Genomic DNA, 26,399 nt, shown 5'->3' on the forward strand with positions numbered 1-26,399 from the left:
ATATGGGTAACTGTGGTTCTATTTAATGATATACCCAATATATTATAAACATTGTTTCTTATCAGTGTTGTATGCATTATCGTACCTTACTTAATTAAGTCATTAATTTGGATGGTTGTATTTCTCCAGGTCTTGACTATCCTACTTGGTAGTTATGCTGTGCGGTTCCTCGCAGAAATAGCCGCGGTCGCCTTTGTAGGCCTGATTAAAATGAGAATTTGGACAAGGTGAAAAATAAGATATTTGACAGGATAGCATCGCCCTCCACCCTTGACATTTGGTCAAGAATAATGTAGACATCGTTTTATATCATTTAGCAGCCTCTCATATAATCAGCCTGTTATGCGGCATATGTTTTTACACTTAAATAAAATATCGATAAATATGTGTAATGAGATGGTAGCTGTTGTCTATATTTATCTATTACGTGTTCTATGCACATTTTATATTCACTTTAGTTGCATTTATTTATTTATTTTTTAACTTTTTTGTTAGCCTCCTAGGCCCATACTAATGTCACATTCATGTGTCCTGGTAATAACGAGACACCTCGTCAATGATGACGCTAATGCTTACGGGTGTCCCGACAGCAACCGTCCATGTGCACTGCGTTCGATATCTTAAAGTTCTTCACAGCAGGGTTTTTTATCCGATAAAAACAATCCGAACTAAACAGAACTTAGTAGGATCAGTTTCAAGTTTGCACAACTTTATTTCCTTGTAGCCTATAACCTACTATCCTTTTGCTTTTATTTATGAGAATTGTGGCAATACAATGTGCTGTGCTCCATGTTCCATACATTGGCAATACTATTGCCACTGTATGGAAGGTTGGTACACAACGTTTAACAACAATCAATAGTAAAGTATGTGATATGATGGTTGATTATTTTATATTGAGTAAAACTTCCATGTTCATGTCCATGTTCATACAAGTCACTGGTAAACAATATGTCACCAACTGGGCAACTCTCAAAATCTGGTCCGAGTTGCTGAAAGGAATTAGAATCATCAGAGCATCATGGGATGTCTTTCACGAGAACTTTCCGAGGTTGCGAAAATGTTTTCTCCATAATTCTCGGTGATCTGAGCGCGCCATAACTCTTTGGGCATCACAATTCCACATTAGCAACACATGGAAATAATGGTAAATACCAAAAGCCGACGTGAAAGTTGCACATGAATAACCCTCACGTCGTAATTTCCGCCACTCCGCTCGTCACCGCACGCCGCCTCTCTGTCATCCTCCCTCCCGTCTCCACCTTCCTCTCTTCCTCTTCAATCTCCCCTGACGCACTCCCTAGCATAATGTCCCTGCTTAAGGCCTTTGAAGCAGGTGAACTCGGGGCAATCTCGCAGGATATGGCCGGGCTGAATGCACAATCTGCACACTCTCACCCGTCTGTCGTGGATAACCCGAAAGTACTCCGGCCCTGTAACAGTATTAAATTGGGTGGAGTAGGGTAACGATTGCACGGCATTATTGAATTTCACCTTGAAAAACCTCGTCCCATCCGCAATTTGAGTGCCCGGCCACATCCTCCTTTTGAATGGCGATACAGCCAAGTCTCCCCACAAATTAAGCTTTGCATTAATCTCCTCCTCCGTGGTGTAAGTCGGTAGCCCCATAAATGACACCCTCACCTCATCATTGGATTGTTATTTCCCCATGATACTCACTTCCCTAATTGTAAATCCATCCATCACCTTTTCCTTCCCGCTAGGCACACTCCTTGTGATCTCATACGACCTGTCACCGACGCTACGGCACGCCAGGAGCTCCGCACATTTCTTTAATATTTCTCATCAGCTCCATTGCCGATATCTTCTCCTCTCCAACCATTTCGACGATGAGACTCAACTCCTTTTTTTCTCTTCCTTCTTTCACCATCCCGTCTCCCTCCTGTCCCTTGTTCAACTGCCTTTTTCTCAGACCATTGCCGAGGCTTTGTCTCGCCATAATGTCCATACACGGGACAAACCCGAAAATAAAAGGAAGTACGTCCCCCCACCAGTAAGATACTATTGGGGGACACAATACAAAATGTTGAAAACCAAACAAAAAAACAGACTGACCAACAAACAAAAAAGTCCACCTGCTCTCTCCACCTGCTCTCTCTGCTCATCAACTTCCTGATTGCGCACCTGAACGGGATCAGGCGTGTTTATGGTGGTGTGGCCGTAAATAGACAGTCTAAGGCCACGTTTATATGTAGCAGGGTATTTATAGAAACAAATATTTCCCCCCCTCCGTTTTCCAAAATAACATTGTGCACACAGCATCGTTTTTAACAAAGTTGTAGTTTACATCAAAACGAGCCCGGGCCCGAGCCCGGACCGACCCGACACATTAACCGTAATTATGAGCCCGAGCCCGATTTCAACCCAACTTTTTTTTTTAATACACATGTAACTTTGTACACATTTGTTACTAGGCCTACTCTGCTAAATATATATGTAAGGGATAATGCATAGAACGCCGGTCATTATCGGGAAAATAAGCCCCGACAGGGCGAACAGTACACCGACCGTCGCGCAGCGAAGTTGTCTTGCTTCGCCCTGAAGGGGCTTATTTTCGACAATAACCGGCGACGTTCTATGCATTATCCCGCTTATTACACGGCTACTTGCCAAAACGAAAAAATAACTTCACATGGTCTTTTTACAATTTATTCGTTACCACCATTCTTAGTGTTGATCAGTAGAGAAATAATTTGTCCGCAAAGACGGTGACGTCGCTTAGCAACGGAAGACGCTGGGCTTGACAAGTCACCGGACTACTACCCATGCAAATGAACGGAGCGTTCCACGGCATCGAGAAGACCCGTGTAATAAAGGCATATAAAATTTCTGTTTATGGCATAGATTTTTCCTCAGATCAGGCCAATAAACCAATGACTAAAAAACAAACAAAAAAAAACCTTGATCAAAGGCCCGGCCCGAGGATAGTGTATAACCTATGTATTATCTCGGGCAGAGAATCTAAACTCAAGTAGAGTGAAGGATAAAGCCGTGCAAGCCAATCAGAATCCTCAGAATCAACAACAACGAATAACACGAGCGTCTTCCTGTAACAAACAAACTGTAAACATAGGGCGCTCATATGACGTTAAGCATTTCCTGGCGCATAATGTAACGCTTCAGAACCTAAAACCCTGTTTCTCCCCGTTGACACGACAACTCATAACCGGCGTTTTCAGAAATCTCCACTTTGGCCGGAGTTTTTAGCAATGATAGTTTTCTGTGACAAAAACAGCGTTTTTTTGTAAAGGAGAGGCCAAACCGCCTGGAAATATCAGCGTTTTCCCTTCGTGTAAACGGGGCCTAAAATTGTTTTACCCAAGTAACAGCTCAGGATCTGTGGGTCCGCCATGTTTCATTTCAGTACAACAACAAAGGCACTCGAACACAACACACTCATAATTTCCAGTGCACAAATGGAAAGGATCATCTTTTCCATATATGTGAAGGCAGCAACAGGCCCCAAAGCTTTCGTGTTATCTATGTATTCTTTGTCCTGCTTTATCCTAGGATCTGTTGCAAGGAATGAGCCAAGGGAAGGCATATTTTCATCCAAGGAGCATCATTTTAGTTCAAGAAGTGGAATAAGTGCTTGATAGGCATGAATACTAGCAAAGTTGAAAGTTAAAATATTAAATTAAGGATAAGGACAAAAGTGCAGTTTAAGAAAGAGTTTTCACAAACACAAGACTTGCATTATATGTAAGCCCATACATCCACAATTAAACAAAATCAAAATTAAACTTTATCATAGAAAAATATTGACTGTATCTCATAATTCTGGCTTTATAGGATTATCTCATAATTGTAATTTAACAAAAACATTTTTTATTAACAAGGCTACGTTTTTTATTTTACAGGCGGATGGGCTTCTTAAATTACAGAGGAAATACTGAACAAAAATAATGAAAAATGCCAGTGAGAGAAAACCATGGACATAGTAAAGGAGGTTATGGGGCCTAGTCCGTGACGTACCGGATGCAGAGATCTTCTTCTTCTAGTTTAGTGGAGGATCATAGTTTTTCCCCATATACCCCCACCTACTGGACTACTATACAGGAGTTTGTGACAAGGACGTTGGCAAATGATACTTTAAATCATAAAAATAAATTCAAAGAAAAAACCAAACTAACGAAACAAAATAAACAAAATAAAACAAACTAACAAAAGAAATGAATAAATAAAAATAAATAATAAATAATATATATATATATACTTAAGGTTAAATTCTTCTAATTAGGTTAGTATCTTTTAGCTAATTTATCAGCAATTGCATTGCCATATATTCCATGGTGGGCTGGAATCCAACAGAACTGAATAACTAAACCAAGGCTTATAATATTTAAAAGAAGATGCTTTACCTCTATCACCAAATCTTCACGTATTGAATTATCTGTTATAAAACTTAGTATCTACAACCCATCTAAGAGCGGTTATTATTGTGGCCATCTTGATTGAGTATACTGATAAAGTCACCCACTCTATATTCGTATCCTTTTTCAAATTCTGGAATATATATGCCAATACCACATTGTCACCAACTTAGTATCTACAACCCATCTAAGAGCGGTTATTATTGTGGCCATCTCGATTGAGTATACTCATAAAGTCACCCACTCTATATCCATATCCTTTTTCAAATTCTGGAATATATATGCCAATACCACATTGACACCATTCTATGATAGCTGATAACCAAGGTACACACTGTAATACTATAATCAAGAGGACATACAGGCAGTTCAAATAAAAAGAGATAGAACTTTATTGATCTGGAAACTTCATAAATATGTGAGATTGCTCCATATAGTAACATAGTAAACGTATGTAGGCCTAACAAATTTAGTTCAATGTTATTGCTTAAGAAACAGATTCCTTCCAACTAACTATTTACGAAAAATGCAATCAATAATTTATATAAAAGTAAATGTTTACATATCGACCAGCAACGAAGTTGGAGTAGCCTACACAAATGATGAAGGTCACCCATAATCATTCAGGTAATCAATACGTCCGTGCCTGTTACAGCTATTTCAATGATATGTGTGTTATATATCCGTGTTATACGCCATTCATGTTAAGTAAAAGGACAAATCTCAGACTGAATTTAATTTAATTCGGAAGTTAATGGAGCCGTGCACTTCAAAATAGGTCCATAGCAAGGAGCCGTTTGTTTCAGTACGACTCCTTTCAGCTGCCCACCCAACATAAACTGCTAATAAAACGCGTGAGGAGGCGTTTTGAAAAGAAGAAAACTTATTTTTTTTTAGAACAGGGTAGAAATATAATTATGAGCCTTTGATTGATATCCAGAGATTTTTTGCGGAGACACAATCCTGTTCCCCACTTGTATTGGAGTGGACGGCGATATCTACTTCTGGGCCACATGAAAGGACGGACCCCCATCCACAGCCAGCCCAAACAGTTGCAATACCAGGCTTGGCCTCTGAGCACTGGTGGATTGCGGAAGTATGCGCCTATCCTGGGGGCCTGGAGAAAACCAAAGCACGAACACGGAATGAATATTCGTCTGATGCTGGAGGGGACCAATAACAATGACGGACCAATATGGCGGTCTTGTTTGAATTCAATGCAAATGCCATACCGAAACAAGAAACTATTCTATTCCATCGGAATTACATTGTTATTAATAAATATACTTCATGAGTAAAGTGCTATCTGCCTTTTCCCGGGTCAGCAAACCTCTTGTTAACAAACAAACATCTGCTGGACATCTATAACTATTTTTTTAATTCGTCATGTGGGGGGAAATAGATCCTCCATTAACAAAACCCATTCCAGGTCCTTCTGAGAAAAATGACAGAACTGAAACACCTGACAACACACGCATGGATTTGGAGACTCAAATGTTCCCTGCATTTGTGTTGAAAAAGCCAACGAGCCCCAAAGATAGCCCGCAGGACAAACAGGTTCGGATCCATACATTTTATGAACTTCTTCTGTTCGACAATTTTTTCTTCTTACAAGTGATGCTTGGCTTACTTATACCTCTACCTATTTTATTCTACCATAAAGGATTTTCAGGTCTTATCCCCCAGTGTGAATGCCATGTTGGAGGCTGTCGCTTTGAGTGGGAGCCCGGTCAAGAGCCAGCAAATAGGAGAAGCAGACCTGACTCTAGATCAGCGTCGAGAGGAGCTGTTACAACAGTACAAGAGCAAACCGCTTGTTTTCCTTGAAAGGTACCAGGTAAGCCTTTGCTGTCGTCGTTTTTCTCCATAAGATATAAGATATGTTTCTGTTGCGTGATTCGGCATAAACCAATGCCTGTTTAAATTAACTTTACATCATGGGGTCATTTAGCAGACTCTATAAACATGTCAACTTCGGATTCATGTAATTAAGGAGCAAGTAGGGGTTAAGCATCTTGCTGAAAGATGCTTAAATGATAGGCGTGGGATGCCACCGTGACCTCGCAATGGCCGCCTCCATTGTGGAAGCATTGAGGAGCAATGGAATGTTATTTATTCTGTTAGTCGTAATGTTTTTTGTGTAATTTTTTAGTCGTTCATCGTCAAAGGATTTGTCATTTTTGGCAGACATTGTTGTCATCGAAACTGCCAGTGCATTACTCACACGGCATAACCATTCACATGACATAATCATGTTATTCCAAATTGACTGCTCATTGCTGTAACCGCTATTATTGCGTTCATAGTTGTTTTGACATCCTCTTATTCCAAGGCCCATCTGAAGCCTCAGCATCTGGCTGCGTTCTCCCACCTCGGTTCTGACCCAAGGGCCAAGCACTACTGCCGGGTGATACAAAGAAGGCCTGGAGGGCATGCCGACAGGACGAGGGTTCGAAATCATCGCTATGCGGCCCTTAGAGCCCTGCAGAGAGGTAAACTTATTTGTCCTGCTGTTAAGTGGAAATCAGTTTAGTTAATCTGTTACATATCTTTGAAAGTTGCTCTGTGTCCATATACGTTCCTTCCGTCCTATTAACTATTTTGCAGATGCTTTTATAGACTCAAAGCGACTGACTAAAATGAAAGTTGATCTAATCCCAGCAAAGTCATTGGCAGTAAACTCTATTGTGTACCCTTTTATTTGTGTGTTTGGTGTCGGTTCTCCAGAGGGTCAGTACTTCAGCGAGGAGCAGATGAGAAACAGGGAGCTGCTACTGTATGAGCAGTACATCGGCCAGTACCTGACAGATGATGAGGTGAGACCAGGGTGCCACAGCTTGTCAGGGTCTTAAATTTAACTTCATTAGCCTCGTATACTACTACTACTACTACTACGTACTACTGAGCTATTTAGTAAATTAGCAAACTCTTTTATCCGAAGCAACTTACCTGCTGGGGTCTTTATGAGGATGTCCCAATGATGTCTGCGGGTAGATGATGAACATCAGGGTTCAAAGACAGAATTTTCTGAAGCGTGTATGACTTTAATTATTTTAGACACTCTGGTTTGAAATTGTATCAATAAATGCTGTCTGCTTGCAGTGACACCAAAGGGTCACACAGTGCATGTTTTAGTGTTGAATGTAATCTGAAGCCATCACCGCCGGCGTAGATACTGGAGCGATCCCAGGAGTTGATGCAGGACGGTGCTGCTCAGGGAAGGTCGGACGGGCCAGAGGGGTGTGCTTCCGGGGGGCTGGCCCACATCCTCCTCAACTCCTACCAAGAGCGACTCCTTCAGAGCCGTCTGGAGGAGGAGCAGGAGAAGGAGGACGGCGCCAAGGAAGAGGAGGAGGAAGACGATGAACGTAAGGATGATGAAGACCTCAACGGTAAATACGTCACACTCACACATGCTGTTCAAAGGGCGATAAAACTTCAAACACGATATCATGATACGAAAACGTATGCAATTAAAATTCCATGCGGAAAAAACAACAAATTTTCTATTTTTTTTTTTATATATATTTTTGTATAGTTACCATCAAATTGTATAGACACAAACACATTAGATTTACTAATTCGGACAAGCAAATGCTTTTGAACATCATCTAATAATCATATGAAACAGACAAGAAATGTGTGTATTATATACATATTGTGGCCAGGCCAATTTGCAATCCACTTCCCTGCTGCTATTTGACTCTGAAAAAAACAAAAAACAGGTGTAGAGCATACAGAATGCCGGATCACATCCAAACAGGAAGGGATTCATGTAGATGAATCTAACTACAAATGCTGTGTGGCATGGATATCGGTAACCGAGTAAACCAACGTCTCTGTCTCCATCCAGACGCTGGGCAGGAGGAGCGGCAGGGAGGGCCCTCGCAGGAGGAGAAAGCCCTGCTCCGCGAGGAGTTCATCGGACAGATGCACCAGCGCTTCCTATCCGGCCAAGACAAGGACTTCAACTACAGGTCAGACTGAGCCCGTCTGCAGATGAATTGGTGTTAGTATTTTTGCTATGGTCTCAAAATGGATCCTGTCTGGCTCAACAGGGAAAACATGGCATTAAAGGAAAACATTTACCAAATGGACTCTCTTTTACCATCATTTAGGGTCTAATGCAGACGACAAATATTGAGCGAGAAGGGTGCAGCCGTTATCCGCGGAAAACGAGCTGTAATGTAATCCTTTGAGGAAATAGTGCCTTGTCAATGTATTTCCTCTCAAAGTGCTTGCTTTGCCACGGAAAGGCTCAGAATATATTCTAACATTATTGAAAAGATGCCTTTTCGTTACCTATCACTAGATCCCGGTGTGTTTGTTATAGAAAAGTTGTATTTCTCTGTCGGGATCCTTTCCAGAATGTTATAATCTAAGTGGTCAGTGACAAAAACCTTTAGAGGACGTACATTGATAGGGCGTTTTTGCCCCAAACAATTTAATTGGTGTGTGTGTGTGTGTGTGTGTGTGTGTGTGTGTGTGTGTGTGTGTGTGTGTGTGTGTGTGTGTGTGTGTGTGTGTGTGTGTGTGTGTGTGTGTGTGTGTGTGTGTGTGTGTGTGTGCGTGCGTGCGTGCGTGCGTGCGTGCGTGTGTGTGTGTGTACACACATATGTGTACTGGTGCAAACGCATGTTCCTTACCCATTACAGTGAAGTGGACGAGAACCCAGACTATGACAACCTGGACATAGTGAGCAGAGATGCAGAGGAGAAGTACTTTGATGATGACTATGATGATGGTGAGGAGGAAGAAGAAGAGGAGGAGGAGGAAGAAGAAGAAGAAGAAGGCGAAGAGTATCAGCGTAAAAATAAAGATGGAGATGAGTGTATGACAGAATAGAAAGGTTCACATTGGTTGAACTCATAATTCAGAACGGTATTCAAACATTGTAAAACATTTTATATATTTCATCTGTTGTAAATCTTTGACCAGGACTGTAATAATTATGTATGGTGTACCTTTCTGTAGTGTATCAATGACATTCTCTCGCTGAAATATTCATTTAAATTAGCTTTATTTGCAGGAAAAGCAGTCTTAATAAAAGGTGATTCAAGTATTGTTTACAAGTGAACAAGTGTCTCTTTTCTCCTTCTCAAATGCAAATGTGCTTTATTTGCATGAAAAAGCTTGTACGAGTGACCGAGTTAGTCGCTCTACAATTTTCTATAGAAGGAAGCAATTGTAATGTGTACGACTCCACGCAAACGTGGAGAGTCCCGACACGAAAGAACTAGACGGTATCAGCACCACTGACGTTCTTGCGGTCTGTTCTTTATTCTGGCGAATGCCGGGGGGGCCGCGGGCTCTCGTGGGCCCTCGTGGGCCGTTTGAGTCGGTCGGCCAATCAGAGAGCGGCATTATTGTCACAGCCTTGCGGCCCCTTCATCGCAATCGGCGGCCCCATAACATCTCGGCCCACTTTCAAGCGACAATAATTTTCTATGGCCATCTGAAAGCCACATTTCTCCAAGTCCCTGAAACCTTGATTATTTGTTTGCAAAAGTTTAAATGAAGCAATGACTTGTGGGGATTTCAAGACCGAATCGAGTAGGATAGACCGCCTCTGCGTGTTTGGGGTTGTTGGAAGTTTGAAGCTATAGGCCTACTTTGGAAGTTGGAAGCTATACTCTGTCGCCATCAGTGATGGCGACAGAGAAAGAGGTCCGTGTTAACTTGGATTCTATTGACGTGATAGACAGGGTTGCGGAGAAGAGCGAGCTCATTTGTACTTTAACTGCATGACGGTAAGACATGTTTTTATTATGGAGCAGCTGGCTCTGATGATCTATTCATTTTTTATGCAGTTGGTGCATTGTTTATGCTCAAGTGAAGGTCACCATCACTGGGACTATCAAAAGTGCGTTTCTATTTCCGTTCGTGAAAGGTTGTATCTGCTACTGCGAGTTGCGCGCGCGCCCCGCGGGTACAAATGCCATGGCCGTTTTTTTATCCCAGTCCGTCACTGATCAGCACCCAGGTGATTGAAGTTCCGCTGCCATGCATTGGAACGGACACTATCGTTCAAATAATAATGGCATAAAATGGTGTTACCAACACAAGGTAAAGCTGGAAACTGCAGGGAGTTTACCGATTGATAAATGGCAGGGTCGAAGAAGGCGAAGCGACCGTTGGCAAAGCGGGCTGTCAAAATATATAAAGGACCAGTAAACTCGTGTTTAGTTGTTAACAATGAATAGGAATTGGTTTTGATCACGACATCAAGTGGGCAACGGCATAATAAGGTAGGCCTATAACGTTTATTTTCCTTCTTCATCGTAGGATTTTTCTCCGGTTTGATACTGTGTGAATTCCCGTTGAGTCCAAGAAAAGTGGTTAACGTTAGTTAAATGTGTGAACCAGATATCTGGATTAATTCCCAAATAAGTATTTTTCAGATAGGTAGTTAATAGGTAGATAGACCCTTACAGCATACATAACAGACCATGTCGAGAAGAAAACTACAAAAGCATCTTTATTATATGAAACAATAGTAATAGGGCCTACTTGATGGCTATTATAAGTCGAGGATAACTTAGTTTAAGCATCAGTTATGCTAATTCTTATACACAACGATTAACCAAGAAGTTCATTCACTGAATATATTGAATTGAGAGTTAATAAATATAGAAAAAAATGAAAAATCATAGAGCTCGATTAAAACGGTACATTCATTTACTTTAACACTGCCAAACACGGATTGCTTAGGCGATTCGATCTAAGGTCATACATAAAGGATCTGTTGATAGCAGTAGAAAATTGGGGTGGTCTAAGTTTAGGATGGAATTGACCATATCTGGAAAGCTAAATGAGTTAGTTGTTGTTTTACATTGTGTGGTATGCGGTTCAACTCCTACCCCTAAGGTGGTTGGATCTCCAACATCTGCATCCTAACCTTAACCTGTATACCTTCTTGGATGCCCTAACCTTTCCATGCAACACATGCATCAGAATTCTCTGTAATTTGCTTTAGATTAAAGTGTAAATGATAGTAGTAAATAGTAAAAGGAAATGCATAGGAGTTTGTTAACCTTTAGTGGTTATCCAGAAATTCATCACTAATTTTCCACTGTGGTTTTGTTGATACATAAAATAAACTTTTACCCTATTTATCTGGGAGGGTTTTCTTCAAACATTACATGACTCATGCTCAAAGGAGTTCATGTCAAAATTAACCTTAGTGTCCTAAAATAAATTACTCTTTTACTCTTTGTATATTAGGTCCCATCCAAAAGGGAAAACCGTAATGTTAATATAGACAAAGCCGTTTTCCTTGGATACTTTCTCAGCCATAAATAAAGAGATGTTTCCCATTCCTCATGCACTGCAAACTACGTTGCTATTTATTTTTAAATATTAGCATTGGCTTAGACCAGTGCCTAAAAATAACTTTTCTGTGTAAAGGGGCCTTGATTTAACCTCACCACCCTCAGAAGTGGTCCAATCCCTCAATGCTACATGGTCCGAAAGTTGTTGGCATGTGATTAATCAAATTGCTGTCATATTTTTGCACGTTAATGCCTCTTGTGATGGTGCCATGATGACATTGTGTCTGGCAGCAATGACATCATCCCTTGGAGAATCCAAATAGTCTTAGGGAAAGTTATTATAGAGGAGCCAACCTAATTCAACAGAGCATGTTGAATCATTACTTTGTTTGTTTTCAATTACTTCGAAGTAGAGATGTCCGATATTATCGGCCCACCGATATTATCGGCCCGATATTAGCATAAAAATGTAATATCGGTCAATATCGGTATTGGATTTTTTTTGCCTTAAAACCGATTTTTTTTTTTTTTTTTTTTTTTTTTTTTTTTATTTATAGCTCAAATAAATGTTTTCAAAATTGTGCAGTACAGTGCACATTGTAATTGACTCATATTTGTGCATTTATTCAATTAAGGTTATTGAGTTTTAGTTAAAGAAACATACTGCTATGTTGCACATAGTTGTTCAGGTACAATGTTTTATCATTTGTGAAGTCAAGTTTGCCCTATTTGTTGTGGGCATTGTCAAGATTATCTCAGGGAGAGTGTAATCCAAACTGTTGTCTGAGACCATTAAAAAAATAAAAATAAACATGGCACTTTTCCCTTAAATTAAGTTGAAGTATTTTTCTTATTTTGCACAGACAATGTTAACATTTGGAAAGCCTTGTTGCATTCAAGAATGCATCCAGTGGGGCATCACAATAACATTAAGCATGTTGTGTTAATTCCACAACAGGAGATATGTAATGTTACCTAAATTAGGTTTGAGGAAAAATAAATAACCCAAATATCGACATCGGTATCGGCTGATATCGGAATCGAAAATTTAGAGTTGGACAATATCGCATATCGGATATCGGCAAAAAAGCCAATATCGGACATCCCTACTTTGAAGCGTTGTTTTCAATTAAGATATTGTTTTCAATTACTTTGAAGCGTTTCTATAATTTATCTTTTCCTGCTGTTGTCTTGGCATTGATATAACAAATGGGGTTGACAAACAGGTCAAGCTACACCTTTGTCATTTTTTAACCATTCCATGTTACAAAAAACATATGAAGACTCCACTCTTCCAGGAACTTCCAACCATGGAAAAAGTATATTATTTTACTTCACAAACTCCTTCTCTGCATGTAATTGACTTTATGTAGAGGCCTGTGACTGTTCTGCAGTGTGTCACTTGAGAGAGAGTGAAAGGCTGCAGAGAACGCATGGGTCAGAAATGGACTGCTTTGAGATCGACCCATCAATGACCGAATAACCCCTCCAAACACACATACCTCTACAACAGCCCAATGCATGTTTTCTCTGTCAGCTCACTCACCCTCCTCTACTTTGCAGATAACGATTTTAACTAACTAAAAACCTACATTCCGTTCTTAGGGTAATGTTTCGGAGGGAAGGGGATAGCAGGCATAATATATTTTAAACATAGTTCCATTTATGCTATTATTTATATTCTACATTGTATATACTTTATTTAAAGTTAAATAAAGTAATTGTGTGTGTGTTTTGCTCTTCTATAGTTCTGACTCTGTGTCTGTAACCATGGCGATGACCACCTCAGGGGCTGGAGTTGCAAGCCCGAAGAGCGAGGCAGTAGTCAATGAACTGCAGGAGTTGACCCTTCAACCTGCAAACAAGCTTCTGCCAATCAGAGAGAGGAAGAACAGTGAGTGACAGCCCACATTGAAATTCTATGAATTAAAATGAAATTCAGATAAATCCCTGGAATTTGTTTTGACAATTTTAGAAATATTTTTACCTTTTCCACACTTTAAAGATCAAATAGATGATGCTGTCATGAATTTGTTGACAGTTGTGCAGTTCTCAATTTGGTTTGTTGTTTATTTATTATTATTTTCAAACTCTACTATGTTGAATTTGAAGCAAAGCAGTGCAGGCTAGCATTAACTCTAGCAATTATACTCCTCACCCGTGCTGGGAAAGATACAGCTGCAGAACCGTGTGAAAAATCGGGTTGTTTTGGTGTCGAGCACACGTTACACACTTTACAAACGTTTCAAACATGACAGACATTTGGTTAAACATTGGATACAGTGTTGATAAAATTAGGTGTGAACCGTTTATTATCTGTGAGATAATTATCGTAGAGCACATGCAAATAAAACCCACGACAAACGTCCAATGGAAATGAGTCTATTTCATTGGAGGACATGTGTGTTTTGTTTTTCTCTACATCTCTTCCTGCGGAAGAAATGAGAGGGAGAAAGAAAGAGAGAGACGTAGACAGAGAGAATAGGTGTTTACAACCAGTGGGTTGTCATAGTACCATGGCCATCACATTGTGTTTACATAGCAGGCATACCTCGACTGCTCCCTGCATTACCTCATGCTCAGCAGAAAAGACTGTCACACAAATACATGAGCACTGTGTTACTTACCAGGTGGACCTTGCTATCAGCGAATTACAAATAGTGCCAACGGATAAATAGGTGTGTGCGTGTGTGTGTGTATCTTTTGTAGTAGCACTTAAGCAACTGTCTTTCTCTAGATCTCACTCTCAAACATACCAAACTCTAAGGCATACAGTCTGTATGTTATTGTAAACACTTCACTTTTCAGGGTTTATTGAACAGCTGGTTAAATGACAAAGATGACTCAGGGCCTGTGTGTCTGAGTGTTCATCATGTGTGTGTGTGTGTGTGTGTGTGTGTGTGTGTGTGTGTGTGTGTGTGTGTGTGTGTGTGTGTGTGTGTGTGTGTGTGTGTGTGTGTGTGTGTGTGTGGTAAGCATGTCAATTGAATGTGTATAATGAACCAAGTAGTCTCTTTAGGGAGAGAAACTTTACAGTACAGCTGCCCTTGAAATGGACCAAATTGGGGCTTCTTTGTGAGCAGGTGTGAATGTTTTCATTGTTCAGTGAGATAAACGTGGGTCGCTATGTGCCTTTTCTGTGTCTTATCGCAGTCCATTAACAAATCAAAAGGTTTTCAAACCAAACAATTACTTGTAACATCCCATTGAAATTGTACCTGATATTAACGATTAAGCATCACAACTCAAAGAGCGTATTTTAACGTTATAACAAGGGTATTAAATTAAATAATTTGACAAGCTGTTAACGTTGATTTCACCAGAGGTTTGCCGCCACCCTTTGGCCGATGTGAGCATCGCAACATGCCTCCGTAATAAAGACGCAGAGAAAAAGTATTGATTTAAGAATAAAAGTCAGTACTTACAATTATACAATTACAATAGAATACAATGTACAATGCAAATATAACATAGATGTAGTATACAGTAGTTGTTTGAACAGTAGCTATTCATGGACATTCAGAAAAATGATAATTATAAACGCTTTCTCAACACATACAGTCAGTGTTTCAAAACTAAACTAAATATGAATTCCATCTTGAATATATTGAATAATAATCATAACAATAATTCTGTGAACAATAATAATAAATAAAGGGGGATGCCATGATTTGTTTCTGGGATAGTCACACAGACACTAATTTGGTGACTAGTCGACTGATACCTAATACCAGCAGGTGTTTGGCTCATTGCTAGTTAAGACCAAAGGCAGATGGATCAGGTGTTAATTAGGGAACAAGCTAGCGTGGCTGGCTAGCTTAGCTCATTCATGAATTTAACAAATTCCTTATTATTCCTTATTAAGTTATTTATTTTGTTTTATTTGTTTGTGTGTGTGGTAGTGTGTGTGTGTGTGTTTTTGTGTATATGTATGTGTGCGGGTGTGTGTGTGGTAGCGTGTGTTTGTGTATGTGTGTGTGTGTGTGTTTGTGTGTGTGTGTGTGTGTGTGTGTGTGTGTGTGTGTCTGTGTGTGTGTGTGTGTGTGTGTGTGTGAGTGTGTGTGTGTGTTTGTACACGCGTGTGTGTGTGTGTGTTTGTATGTGTTTGTGTGTTTGCGTGTGTTTGTATGTATGTGTGTTTGTGTGCGTGTGTGTGGTAGTGTGTGTTTGTGTGTATATGTATGTGTGCGGGTGTGTGTGTGTGTGTGTGTGTGTGTGTGTGTGTGTTTTATATATGTGTGTGTGTGTGTGTGTGTGTGTGTGTGTGTGTGTGTGTGAGTGAATGTGTGTCTCTACTGGCTAGGCTATCCGCTGCTAGTAACCTTAGCCCCAGTTTGCACCCGGGAGGAGGTCCTAGATTTAGCCGTGCGACCAGCTGGGTCTGCCATTTAAACCAGAGGGAGGGAATACTGTAGAGGAGGAGGGGTATTGAAATGCCATCAGTTTTATGACTTAGGGGGCAGGGGAGTAGTGTGTGTGTGTGTGTGTGAGTGGTGTTAGTATATTTTAGTATAAGTGAAAGGTGCAGCGTGAAACCTCGTGTTTAGAGTTGCAGCTACTACTAAGACGAAGATTGCTAGGGCAAAAGCCGGAAAGTTAGATTGAGATCATCTGCAGTGTAAGGAGCAGGTGAAGGGATCAGGAGAGGGCAGTTGTCTGGGTGTTTGAGTCCAAGCTGAAAGGTACTGGGTTTGATCCCAAATGTCTGTCTGAAGGCAACCTTTGAGCAAGATGCCCCTACCCCTAAATAGTTAACATTAAAAGATGGATAGAAGGGAGAGGAGGGGGAGGCTACATTGAGGTGAAGGTGCTGCACAGAAGGGGCTGCGCCCGGGAAGTTAATTTAGAAACAGAACAACAGTTCATGGAAACCCATGGTTGGCGACGACACAAGGTTACTTTTTAAAGACGTTGAATTTTGGGCAGGCCAGGCTATGACCTTTTGATACTTGGTCATCGGTTGACTCAGATGATGAAATCATGCACATTGCATTATAATTTGTTGGAATGTTATGTCTGTCCCCATTTGGACTCAATGTGTTGATAATTAATGGGCTATTCCAAGATATCTCAGATTCAGACAAGTCTAAATTCATCATTATGCATCCAGAATATGGGATGTTGCTGGGTTAGCATTTCCTTTCTGTTAGCCACTTCCTTTGTCATGCAGAGATATGTTTCCCTAGTTCCTGTTCATGTGAGGGGAATAAACTTTAAATTACTTCCCAAAGATGTCTAATGTGTTCCGGATAGGCGCTTATTCAAAATGAGATACAGGCGCAGATAATTCTGCACTATTTTCTGCCCATTGAGTATTAGGCTACCTGTGATGAACCGCAGGCCAATTGCTTCTGGCTGGGAAGTCTGCTCAGATGGTAACCTGTCAGCAGAGCATCACATGCAGCCTAATAATAACAGCGCTTTTAGACAGATGCATAAAATGACTAGGGCATTTAGCTACCAAGGAAGAGAGAGGTGTTTTCATTTCAGGTTTTCTTTAATTGAGGGAAGGTCTAGCTCCGTCAAAGAATTTATATAACATTCAAACTAAGTACTGGTCTTCTTCTATATCTTCTTTGAATCAATCGAAATGTTTTTCCTGTGCCAAAGTATTTTCATTTTATTCGACCATCACAAAGACAATTTTGGATTCTGATGTCTTCACATAAATCAAAGCTTTTAATGACCAAGTGGCCCATCAAATCTTTGTAAGACATTAAGCCTTTGATGGATTATTATTTATTTTATTACTTATTTATTTTCCATCTCCACCAGTGCAGGACTACTGACATGCAGAACTGAATGGTTAAGCTCAGTGCGATCAGCCAATGACAAGGTCACGTTGCTGAGTCTGGTTTTTTACTAATGCAGGGCCAAACATGCTGTCTCTCGCTCAAACACACACACACACACACACACACACACACACACACACACACACACACACACACACACACACACACACACACACACACACACACACACACACACACACACACACACAGCAGCTGCTGTTTTTGACAATGGCCTTTGACCTGTGGTGTTATCCTTAGCGCTCCTGCCACTCTTTCAAAGTTATATGTTGTTGGAATGTATTAAGTTGATGTTGTTATCGAAAGACTTACTTTAAAGTCTGATACATGACATTAAGCAGCGGGTAGGGGTAAGGGCATCTTGCTATAGAGGGATAATCAGTCTACGTCACTCTACGCCACTCCCCGCTCTACGCGCATGTCGTTGGCAGAAAGAGACCAGAGCGACAAGAGCCGCAATCATGTCTTGTTGTGCGGTTGGTTGCACAAACTCTTTTAATAAGACTGATTATCCCATTTTCTACTTCTTGCTTGCCAACAATAAAACAATTAAAATACATAAATAATAATGCTTTTCCTTATTCGTATTGCATGCTTATTAAATGTATACTCTGTCTGAGTATATCTCCCTCAAAAAGTAGTCCCCTTTAATTGCGATCGATCAAACATGTTTTTGACACCTCGAAGGGCATTATCCCGCTTATACCATGGTCACTTGCCAAGGAAAAGAAATTAAGATCATTCATTTATATTTTCATGCGTCTTACAATCCAAATATAATGTTTTTCACATAAATAGGACGGACCGTAGCTACGACTTGGCAACGGGAGGTATCCTAGTCCATTGAGCTACGAGCCAGAGAGCTAACGTTATTGATTGTACATATTTATAATTCGAAATTCGTCCCAGCCTAGAGTATATAACCACGTTGTCTGATTACAGTTTAATTAATTTTTCACAATTTACCAGCTCTCGTTTGAAGAATAATCACCTCGCCATTTGTTTCAATGGAAATCACAACGGTCAATACTTTCAACATAAAGTGTACATATTCATAATTCGAAATTCGTTCCAGCCTTCATACCACAGATACTATAGGGTCTATAACCGCGTTTTCTGATTACAGTTTAATGTAACAGTAAGCTGACAAAATTGCTAATTAACACCGCAACTGCAAATTAACCATTTTTGCCATCTTTCTACGTGCGCATCCACCGTGTTAATAAACAAATAATCCCCCTATAGGATACCTACAGGGGGACCTTAAATTGCGGACTTGGAGGATTGAACCCAGTAGCAACCTGTCATGTATGCATGTTTTTTTTAAACAAGATGGAACATGATATGCATAACACTATTTACTAGTTGTTGAGCAGATGCTTTTATCCAAAGATACATACAGTGAATTCAGATACATTTCATTAAAGGGGAACCCTCACCCTCTGCTAATTTCTAATAAAGGACACTACCGTTTTCTACCCATGCTGTGAAAATGTGTCAGACTGCAACATCTTCTGTAATTTTTCTGTATCAAACCAATCGAGAACGCATATTCTGGACCAATGGTACCAATAGTCCAACTTTACTATGATCCCTGAGAGAAAATGGTGTTGATATTTCAGACTCATGTTGCAGATTTCTTTGGACAACACGCTTGAAGCAACACTCTTAAATTAGAAAGTAGCAAGCGTGACGATTCCCCTTCAAGGAGCAGTTAGGGGGTAAAGGGCATCTTGCTTAAGGATGCCTATAAGTTAGGCTGACATCATCAGGGCTATTGCTTTTGTCAACAGCCATGGAGACAGGCTTCTAAGGGGTACTATGAAAACTACACAGAGACACCTCTGATCTTCAACTTCTGCAGAAAGTTGAAAGGATACGCCGCAGTGTTTCCTGTCCTGAGGCTAAATAAAGTCAAGTGTGAAATGATATGAATTTGGTTAAGAACCATTAGAAAGGGTGGTTTAGATGTGTATCAAGATCACGAAGATTATCATTCGTTAAAATATGGAATGCTGAATCAATCTACAGATAAAGGACTATGTTCTTAGATAGCAACAATTGTTTTTAGCAATTGATCTAGTAAAATGACACAACATTCCCTGTTAATAGTTTAATAGTTTCTGAAATGCAAGCACTTTGTCTAAATATAATTTTAGGCTTTAATTCTGATGAATCAATTGATAAATGGACTATGAAAATAATCAATAGTAACTGCATTATGACAAAGTATTTATGCTCCGTTATTGGTACCCCCGAAACACAACACGCACGCACGCACGCACGCACACACACACACACACGCACACATTTCCCTGTCAACACAATACTCAACACATAGCTGACGGACAGGGAGAGGAGCATAGTTCCATGTCCTATTTTGTTATTCTTTCACATCATGTTATTCTGTCTCTCCCTGACAGAATGTCTGGTCATGGGGACGAGACTGCAAATGGTCAGCGATTTGGAGCAGGTTGTCATGTTAAAGCCAGGATCATGCCAAAGGAATAGATGGATAGACAGACAGATAGACAGAGAGACAGATTGTGCGGCTTCTCGGTAGATGAAGAGAGACAGGTGGTGTGACCTACAAAAACAATGAGGCAATAAACCAATGCAGAATTGTAATTTGATCCTGAAATAGTTTAGATTTGTCATTTAGGTCTACGACGGGAACCCACATTTTATTTGTAGGTAGGAATGCTTTGCAAATATTAAAAACCGTCAGTGGAATCTGATATATGTACTGCATTGCTATAAAGTGTTTATTATGTGGGTTAAGAGGTATAATAAATACTAGACTGCACAAAATTACTACAAATACTACAAATACTGAATAGCCAGATTCAAAACGGTTCAACGTACACAACACAGATGTCAGATGGATGTATTATGTTGGTTGGAAATGATGTATGTGCCAGGTGCTATGTATGTGCTAGGGCCTAGTGTATACATAGCCTGGCATACTGACTCACACATTAATGGTGTGTTCGAGATGCATCGTACACCACCCGCACTAGTGGCAGATGGGAAATCTGAAATCTCCCAGCTTTCATGTGAAATTTCATCGAAGCACGCCCCCTTTTTACCTGTCCCACTCGTCCTTCTGAGAGTCCAACGAGTTCAGTGAGGTTGACCGTACGACTCGACAAACGAATATCGTGACGAGTTGTTTTTGTATTTGTATCACGTTGATCGTTTTAATGTCGATTTGAAATGCTCCTACACATTTCATTACATTGCTGCTTTAATCTGGCCACCAATTTATGCATTGCACACATTTTGCTGTTTTTGCAACACAATGCCAAGTTTTGTTGTTTGTTTTCGAGCTGGTTTGCTAAAGTGGGTAATTTAGCTAACAATAACAATGTCTAGCCAATGACTGTTCTTACCTAACTCGTTGTGTAGCGATACTACACTTACTAATTTGTGCGGGTGGTGTACGATGCATCTCGAACCCACCATTAGCCTAGGCTAATGGTGGCCCGGCATCGCACAGCTTTAGACTAGCAGCTAGGTGGTCCACAAGCACACTCCTTTAGCCCGGCCACTAAGCTAAAGTTGGCCAACCAGCTCACACCTTTAGCCTAGCAGCTAGTTTTCATACCATCTTAACCCTTCAGCCTAGCTGCTAGGCTAAAGATGGCAAACCACTTCACACCTTTAGCTTAGAAGCTAGATGGCCTACCAGCCAACCCCTTTAACCTAGTCGCTAGGCTAAAGGTGGCCCAACAGCTCACACCGTAAGCCTAGCAACTAGGCTAACGGTTCAAAGCTGTAAGGTCCGCCTGCAGGTGCAACAGCACCCTTTTGACACCAGCAGGGCTGAGATCATAGGTGCAAAGTGGGAGGAATCTAGCGAGCGGTGTGTTTGTGTGTGTCTGTGTGTGTGTGCGCATGTCCCCCTATGCTTGTGTCCGTCAACCAGAAGAAATGACTGAGCACAGCAACAGCTGCGACAAACTGCTTGAACAAGGTATTAGTTGGCATCCGACACGCACAGGCGTATGAGCATACACACACACTCACACACACACACACACACACACACACACACACACACACACACACACACACACACACACACACACACACACACACACACACACACACACAGACACACACACACACACACACACACACACACACACACACAGATTTCCCGGGGAGCCAGTTCTCTCTCTGCTGTAGATGCATCAGAGCTGTTCCTACTGAGTTGTACGTCAGTCCTCTTTTCCTTTCCATGTAAACCAGTGAGACATTTCAATTTTTTTTTCTGTGTTTCCACCCGCTTTTTCCAATTGCTGTTATGGCTGGTGGACTAAATTGCTGTTTGAGCCTTGAACAAAGAATTTTTTTAAACCCACTTTTAACAACCAAATTCTTACTTGGCAGGCTGTATTTGTGAAGTGGAACCTGAGGGAGGTGTTATTTTTCCGATTAAGCCTACACTTAATCGAGTTACAATTGAGTAATGTTTTTTGAGGGGACTTTATAGCCATCTCCTCTCTCATCTGTATCAGCCATTGCTGCCAATTCTGAGAACTTTAATCACTTCATCAGCTCTGATTGCGGTTCGCCATGTTGGAGCCTCCAGCACACCTTTGTGTTGACCCCGCCCCCTTTAGGGCTCAACCAATGGGGAACGGTATGGATAAACGAGCCATACGGCAGGCCTGTCAGAGCATCAGACAAGGTGAGACTCTTGGTTTGAGACACCTGTATGTATACCTGTGTTATGCTTGATACAAGTGTGCCGTGAAATCAGTAATTTATTAACGGGGGCAGGAAACCCAGATACATCCCAATCCAACTAGACTTAAATATAGTGAAAAAGGTCCTGAGGGAATGGTACTTTGACGTGCCTTCTTACCTTCTCCTAAACGTTTAAGGTGTTTCTGTTTACTAAAGATGAATTTGCATAGATATTAAAATATATAAGTAAATTCTAAAACTGTAAACAGTGTAAAAAAGTATATACATTCTCAATCACATTGTATTTAATAGCGGTTGGTTTGATGATAAAGACAGTAGTTAAAGCACACAGTTTGTATACATTGAGGGTAGAACACAGATAGAGGGTCAATCATAGAGCCTGAGCACACGTAAGCTGTAATCAACCATTTGTTTTTAAATGCCACAACAACTGTTCCTCCGTCTCATCCTCCTTTATTTCCCCCTGTAAGACTCCATTGGAAGCCCTGGGAATCCTCTTTCCCAAACAGTCCAGGTTGGAACCAGTTTAACATGCACAGTACCCTCTCTACCATGTGATTCTTACCCTCCCTTTACACATGTTTGATTGGTATTTTATTGTCATGAAGGAAGGGAAGCAAAAACATTTGTTGGATTGATTTGATGATCTTCTTATTGGTCCCACCATGTCCACATTAACATGGTGTATATGTCCACTGTTTGCGCAACTGAACAACCACTGTATAGAAGTATATCCCTCTGGAAGAAATTAATGAGACTCTTATTGCTAAGCAATGTATTGTAATATCTTCAAAGCCTTCTTTTGGGTGTTTATGGAAACTCTGGTACATCTCGCCCCATTAGGGCCCGCTAGAGAACCATATTCTCAGTAACAAGCACCCATGGGTGTGTTAATAAAGCGATTATCCAGCGTGATTTCTTAGTTCTCTCTCTGCTCATAAAACAGAAATAGCTTTATTGTGTTTACGGACAAGTATGGTCACTGTCATAGTCTTTCTGATTGTTGTTAAGCATTGAATTCAACTTTTTCCTATGGCATTTGCACTATCCACTGTCCTTTTTTTTTACAGAGCTCATTTAATGCCAAATTAATGTTGATCCATTTGTACAAATTGTAAGTTATTAATACATCTGCTAACTAAATGTCAGACAACTTATTGTCAGTTAACATTAGTCCTTGAATTTAGTTCACTTTATGAAGGTAGAAAAATACCCAGCTCTTTGGGGTCTTTCTAGGCCTCCCATGCAGGATGTCATCCAGGTCTGGTTTATTCTGGGCCAAGGGGTCCTACAGGATATCAGATGGAGAGTGGCTGGAGCTTAGCCAGCGTCTACCACGGTCACACTCAGTCCTCAACACCCCCCCCATGAACCCAATAACCAGCATGACAAGAGTGAGTGTATTGTTGAGTTTGGCTGTAGGGTTTGACTGTTGTTTGTCTGTAGAATTTGACTGTAGAGTTTGTCTGCCGTTTGTTTGCAGTTTGCCTTTATAATTTGACTAGTTTGTCCGTAGAGTTTGACTAGAGTTTGACTTGACTATAGAGTCTTCCTTTGGAGTCTGACTGTGTAGTTTGACTATAATATATCTATAAAGGCATTAGATGGCTGTAGATTAGATTGGCTGTTTTTTAGAACAATTTATGATGTGTAGAAGCTCTCTATTCAAGACATAGTGTTATCAGAGTAGGAGCCTATGGATGTTGGGTACGGTAGTCTTCATTACCATACATCAACTCGGAATGACGACTCCACTGTAGTCAGATTTGCGGTTCACTGGTGGTTTACTGTTTCCGTTTCTGTTTCTGTTTCTTTTTCAACTGTAAACAGAGGCTTGTTAGATATTACACATGCAATGTATTGACTGCAGTAATGGATTAGAAGTCGTTGCAAGTGGAAAACTCAAATCAACTTGTTTGAGTTTGCCAAACCAAACAAACCAGTCCACCGCGGAAATTATTCTATCGTCTTTGGTCTGTTTCCATCCACTTATCGACAGTTGTCTGCCTATGCTCCAGTATAGGCAGACAACTGTTGTCTGCCATACATCAGTTATTGACCCTTTTTTTTCCCAGCCGTTGTTCTTAGAGCAGCTGAATTCATATGAAGTATAGAATAAAGCGATCAGTAAATGCAACCTAGAAAATTATCAAATGGTATATTGCTGCTGTCTGTGTGCAAGTGTGGGTTTGTCTTTGAGTATGTGTATGTGAGTGATTTGTTTTTATATCATCTTTTTCCTTTAAATTACATTATCTCATTACAAGGTGGTGTGTGTGTGTGTGTGTGTGTGTGTGTGTGTGTGTGTGTGTGTGTGTGTGTGTGTGTGTGTGTGTGTGTGTGTGTGTGTGTGTGTGTGTGTGTGTGTGTGTGTGTGAGTGAGTGAGTGTGTATGGGTTTGTGAAAACGTGTATCTAAGTGTGTGTGTGTGTTTGTGTGTGTGTGTATGTATGTTTGTGCATGAACAGTGCATGGGTGCCCCTGTGTGTGTTTGTGTGTGCCAGTGTGGCCCTGTGTGTGTTTATTACAGTAGTACCTCCTATAACTCCAGAGGGATCCAGAGGGATAGGGTTCCAGACTGTTACAGCATGGATACAAATAGAAGCAGGCAAGAGAGGGCGAAAGAGCAAGATGTCAGCAGAGAGTGAGAGAGAGAGAGACAGAGACGGATAGGGCAAGAGAGAGAAAGAGATTTTTTTGAATTGGGAGTGTTACACATACACACACAATATGCATTATTGCCGAGAGAGGGTGGGAGGTCGGAGTGAGCGATATCTGTTTTAGTCACTTGGTTTTGGTGGACGAGAGAAAGGGAGGGACTTCTGGTAGAGGGATATCTGTCTCCATGACATATTTTTGATATTACTTTGTCCAATTCTTTGTCATAAATAAAACAAATAATTATTATGCATGACTTTGTTGTGGTTTTCCTTGTCTTGTTGTTAATCTTCTCACTCCCGGACTGTTAACGGCCAACCACAGCTCATAGAAAGTTTGAGAACGGAAATTGTGTTTTATTGCGGTAGACAAGGGTACAGCTTCAATTCAATTCTCCAAATCAAAACAGGAAGGAAGGCGTCATTTTGCCCCTTTTCGTATGGAGACTTCAGGCCTAGGTTCTGTGCCACAATGGCCCAGAAAATCTCCTACTGTTGTACGGATATTTTCACAATATGATTGTATTAATATGATTAAATTAAAATTAAATATTTGTTTTATTTTGGAGAAAATGCGGTTAGCTTACTAACCGCATAATGTATATTACGTTTTTTTTTTCTCTCTTAGCTTCTGGTAGGTCCTTTAAAATTATTCACCCTGCTATTAATTATTATTTGTTTCGAAACAACGCTGGTAATGTTTATATTTTTTGTATTCTTTCTCCAATCAAGTGAGATCTCATCTTTGTTACCTTGTTAGAATCCACAAGAGATACTAGGACAAACGGGAAATGTAATCAACAAGACTTTATTTTTCCCTACACTGACCATAAAATAATAGATTTTTACGCCTACTATGCTCCATAGTTAACAGTAGGTGGCGCCTGGAACCTTTTCGTATTTCATAATGGAAAAGGCATCAACAGAATTGTTCCTTCTCTCAGCCGGTTCTGATTTAGCTCTAAAAGTATAACACTGTTGAGAAATGTTGGTTTATTTGTGTGTGTAATCCCTCTGTGAGCTGTCACTGATTACTCTTAGCTTTAGTAGAGCTTTGGAGCAATTCCTTGGTGATTATTTGCAAACTGTAATGTATAATGTATGAAAATAATTGAAACCCCTGCATAGAATAGGCCTACTTTTGACTTTTTTGCAAATAGTTTTTTAATTAAAAGGTTTCAATTCAGTTGCATGGAAATGTACGGCAAAGCATTCCTGTTGGCTGTCTGTTAGGATGTGTATGAATTATCTCACTGGAGGAGGTTTTCAAGCATTCACTTTTGAGGCTGTGAAAGTGTGTGACTTGTGCTCAGGGGAAAAAGATCTCAGAGCTGGTAAAAAACAAGACGTGTGGTTTCAATATCTCTCTCTCACACACTAACCTCCTGATGTCTGCCTCAATCCACTGTTTTCTCTCTCTCTCCTCCCTCCTGATGTCTCTCTCTCCTCCCTCCTGATGTCTCTCTCTCCTCCCTCCTGATGTCTCTCTCTCCTCCCTCCTGATGTCTGTCTCTCCTCCCTCCTGATGTCTCTCTCTCCTCCCTCCTG

The 26,399-nt window shown here is 40.6% G+C and overlaps 2 protein-coding genes across 4 annotated transcripts in view; both read left to right on the forward strand.

The window, feature by feature from the left end:
* Nucleotides 1-5,539: 5,539 nt before the first annotated feature.
* ccdc97 (coiled-coil domain containing 97) lies at nt 5,540-9,463 on the forward strand. The gene is made up of 7 exons (XM_030339306.1): nt 5,540-5,951; nt 6,058-6,231; nt 6,727-6,886; nt 7,122-7,210; nt 7,567-7,786; nt 8,248-8,371; nt 9,050-9,463. The coding sequence occupies exons 1-7, from the start codon at nt 5,781-5,783 to the stop codon at nt 9,237-9,239; spliced, it is 1,128 nt and encodes a 375-aa protein (XP_030195166.1). The 5' UTR covers nt 5,540-5,780; the 3' UTR covers nt 9,240-9,463.
* A 107-nt stretch (nt 9,464-9,570) lies between these two features.
* LOC115530619 (myocardin-related transcription factor A) overlaps nt 9,571-26,399 on the forward strand; it is a 36,537-nt gene continuing 19,708 nt past the window's right edge. For 2 of the 3 annotated variants that reach the window (XM_030339279.1, XM_030339295.1), the window contains exons 1-2: nt 9,571-10,642; nt 13,414-13,559. In XM_030339279.1, coding sequence (XP_030195139.1) covers nt 13,436-13,559 — 124 coding nt within the window. In that variant the 5' untranslated portion in view covers nt 9,571-10,642; nt 13,414-13,435. Of the gene's footprint in view, nt 10,643-13,413; nt 13,560-19,759; nt 22,175-26,399 lie in introns of those variants that run through there. The other variant, XM_030339287.1, reaches the window with a different exon arrangement.

The sequence above is a fragment of the Gadus morhua genome, chromosome 2 (assembly GCF_902167405.1).
Source record: "Gadus morhua chromosome 2, gadMor3.0, whole genome shotgun sequence".
NCBI classification, from domain to species: domain Eukaryota; kingdom Metazoa; phylum Chordata; class Actinopteri; order Gadiformes; family Gadidae; genus Gadus; species Gadus morhua.

Bases quoted from the DNA above. Each gene is read 5' to 3' on its own strand.
- ccdc97 (XM_030339306.1), top strand. From the start codon at position 5,781: ATGTGGGGGGAAATAGATCCTCCATTAACAAAACCCATTCCAGGTCCT. The intron at 7,211-7,566 runs GTGAGACCAGGG...CCGCCGGCGTAG, and splicing joins AGTACCTGACAGATGATGAG to ATACTGGAGCGATCCCAGGA. The intron at 7,787-8,247 runs GTAAATACGTCA...GTCTCCATCCAG, and splicing joins GGATGATGAAGACCTCAACG to ACGCTGGGCAGGAGGAGCGG.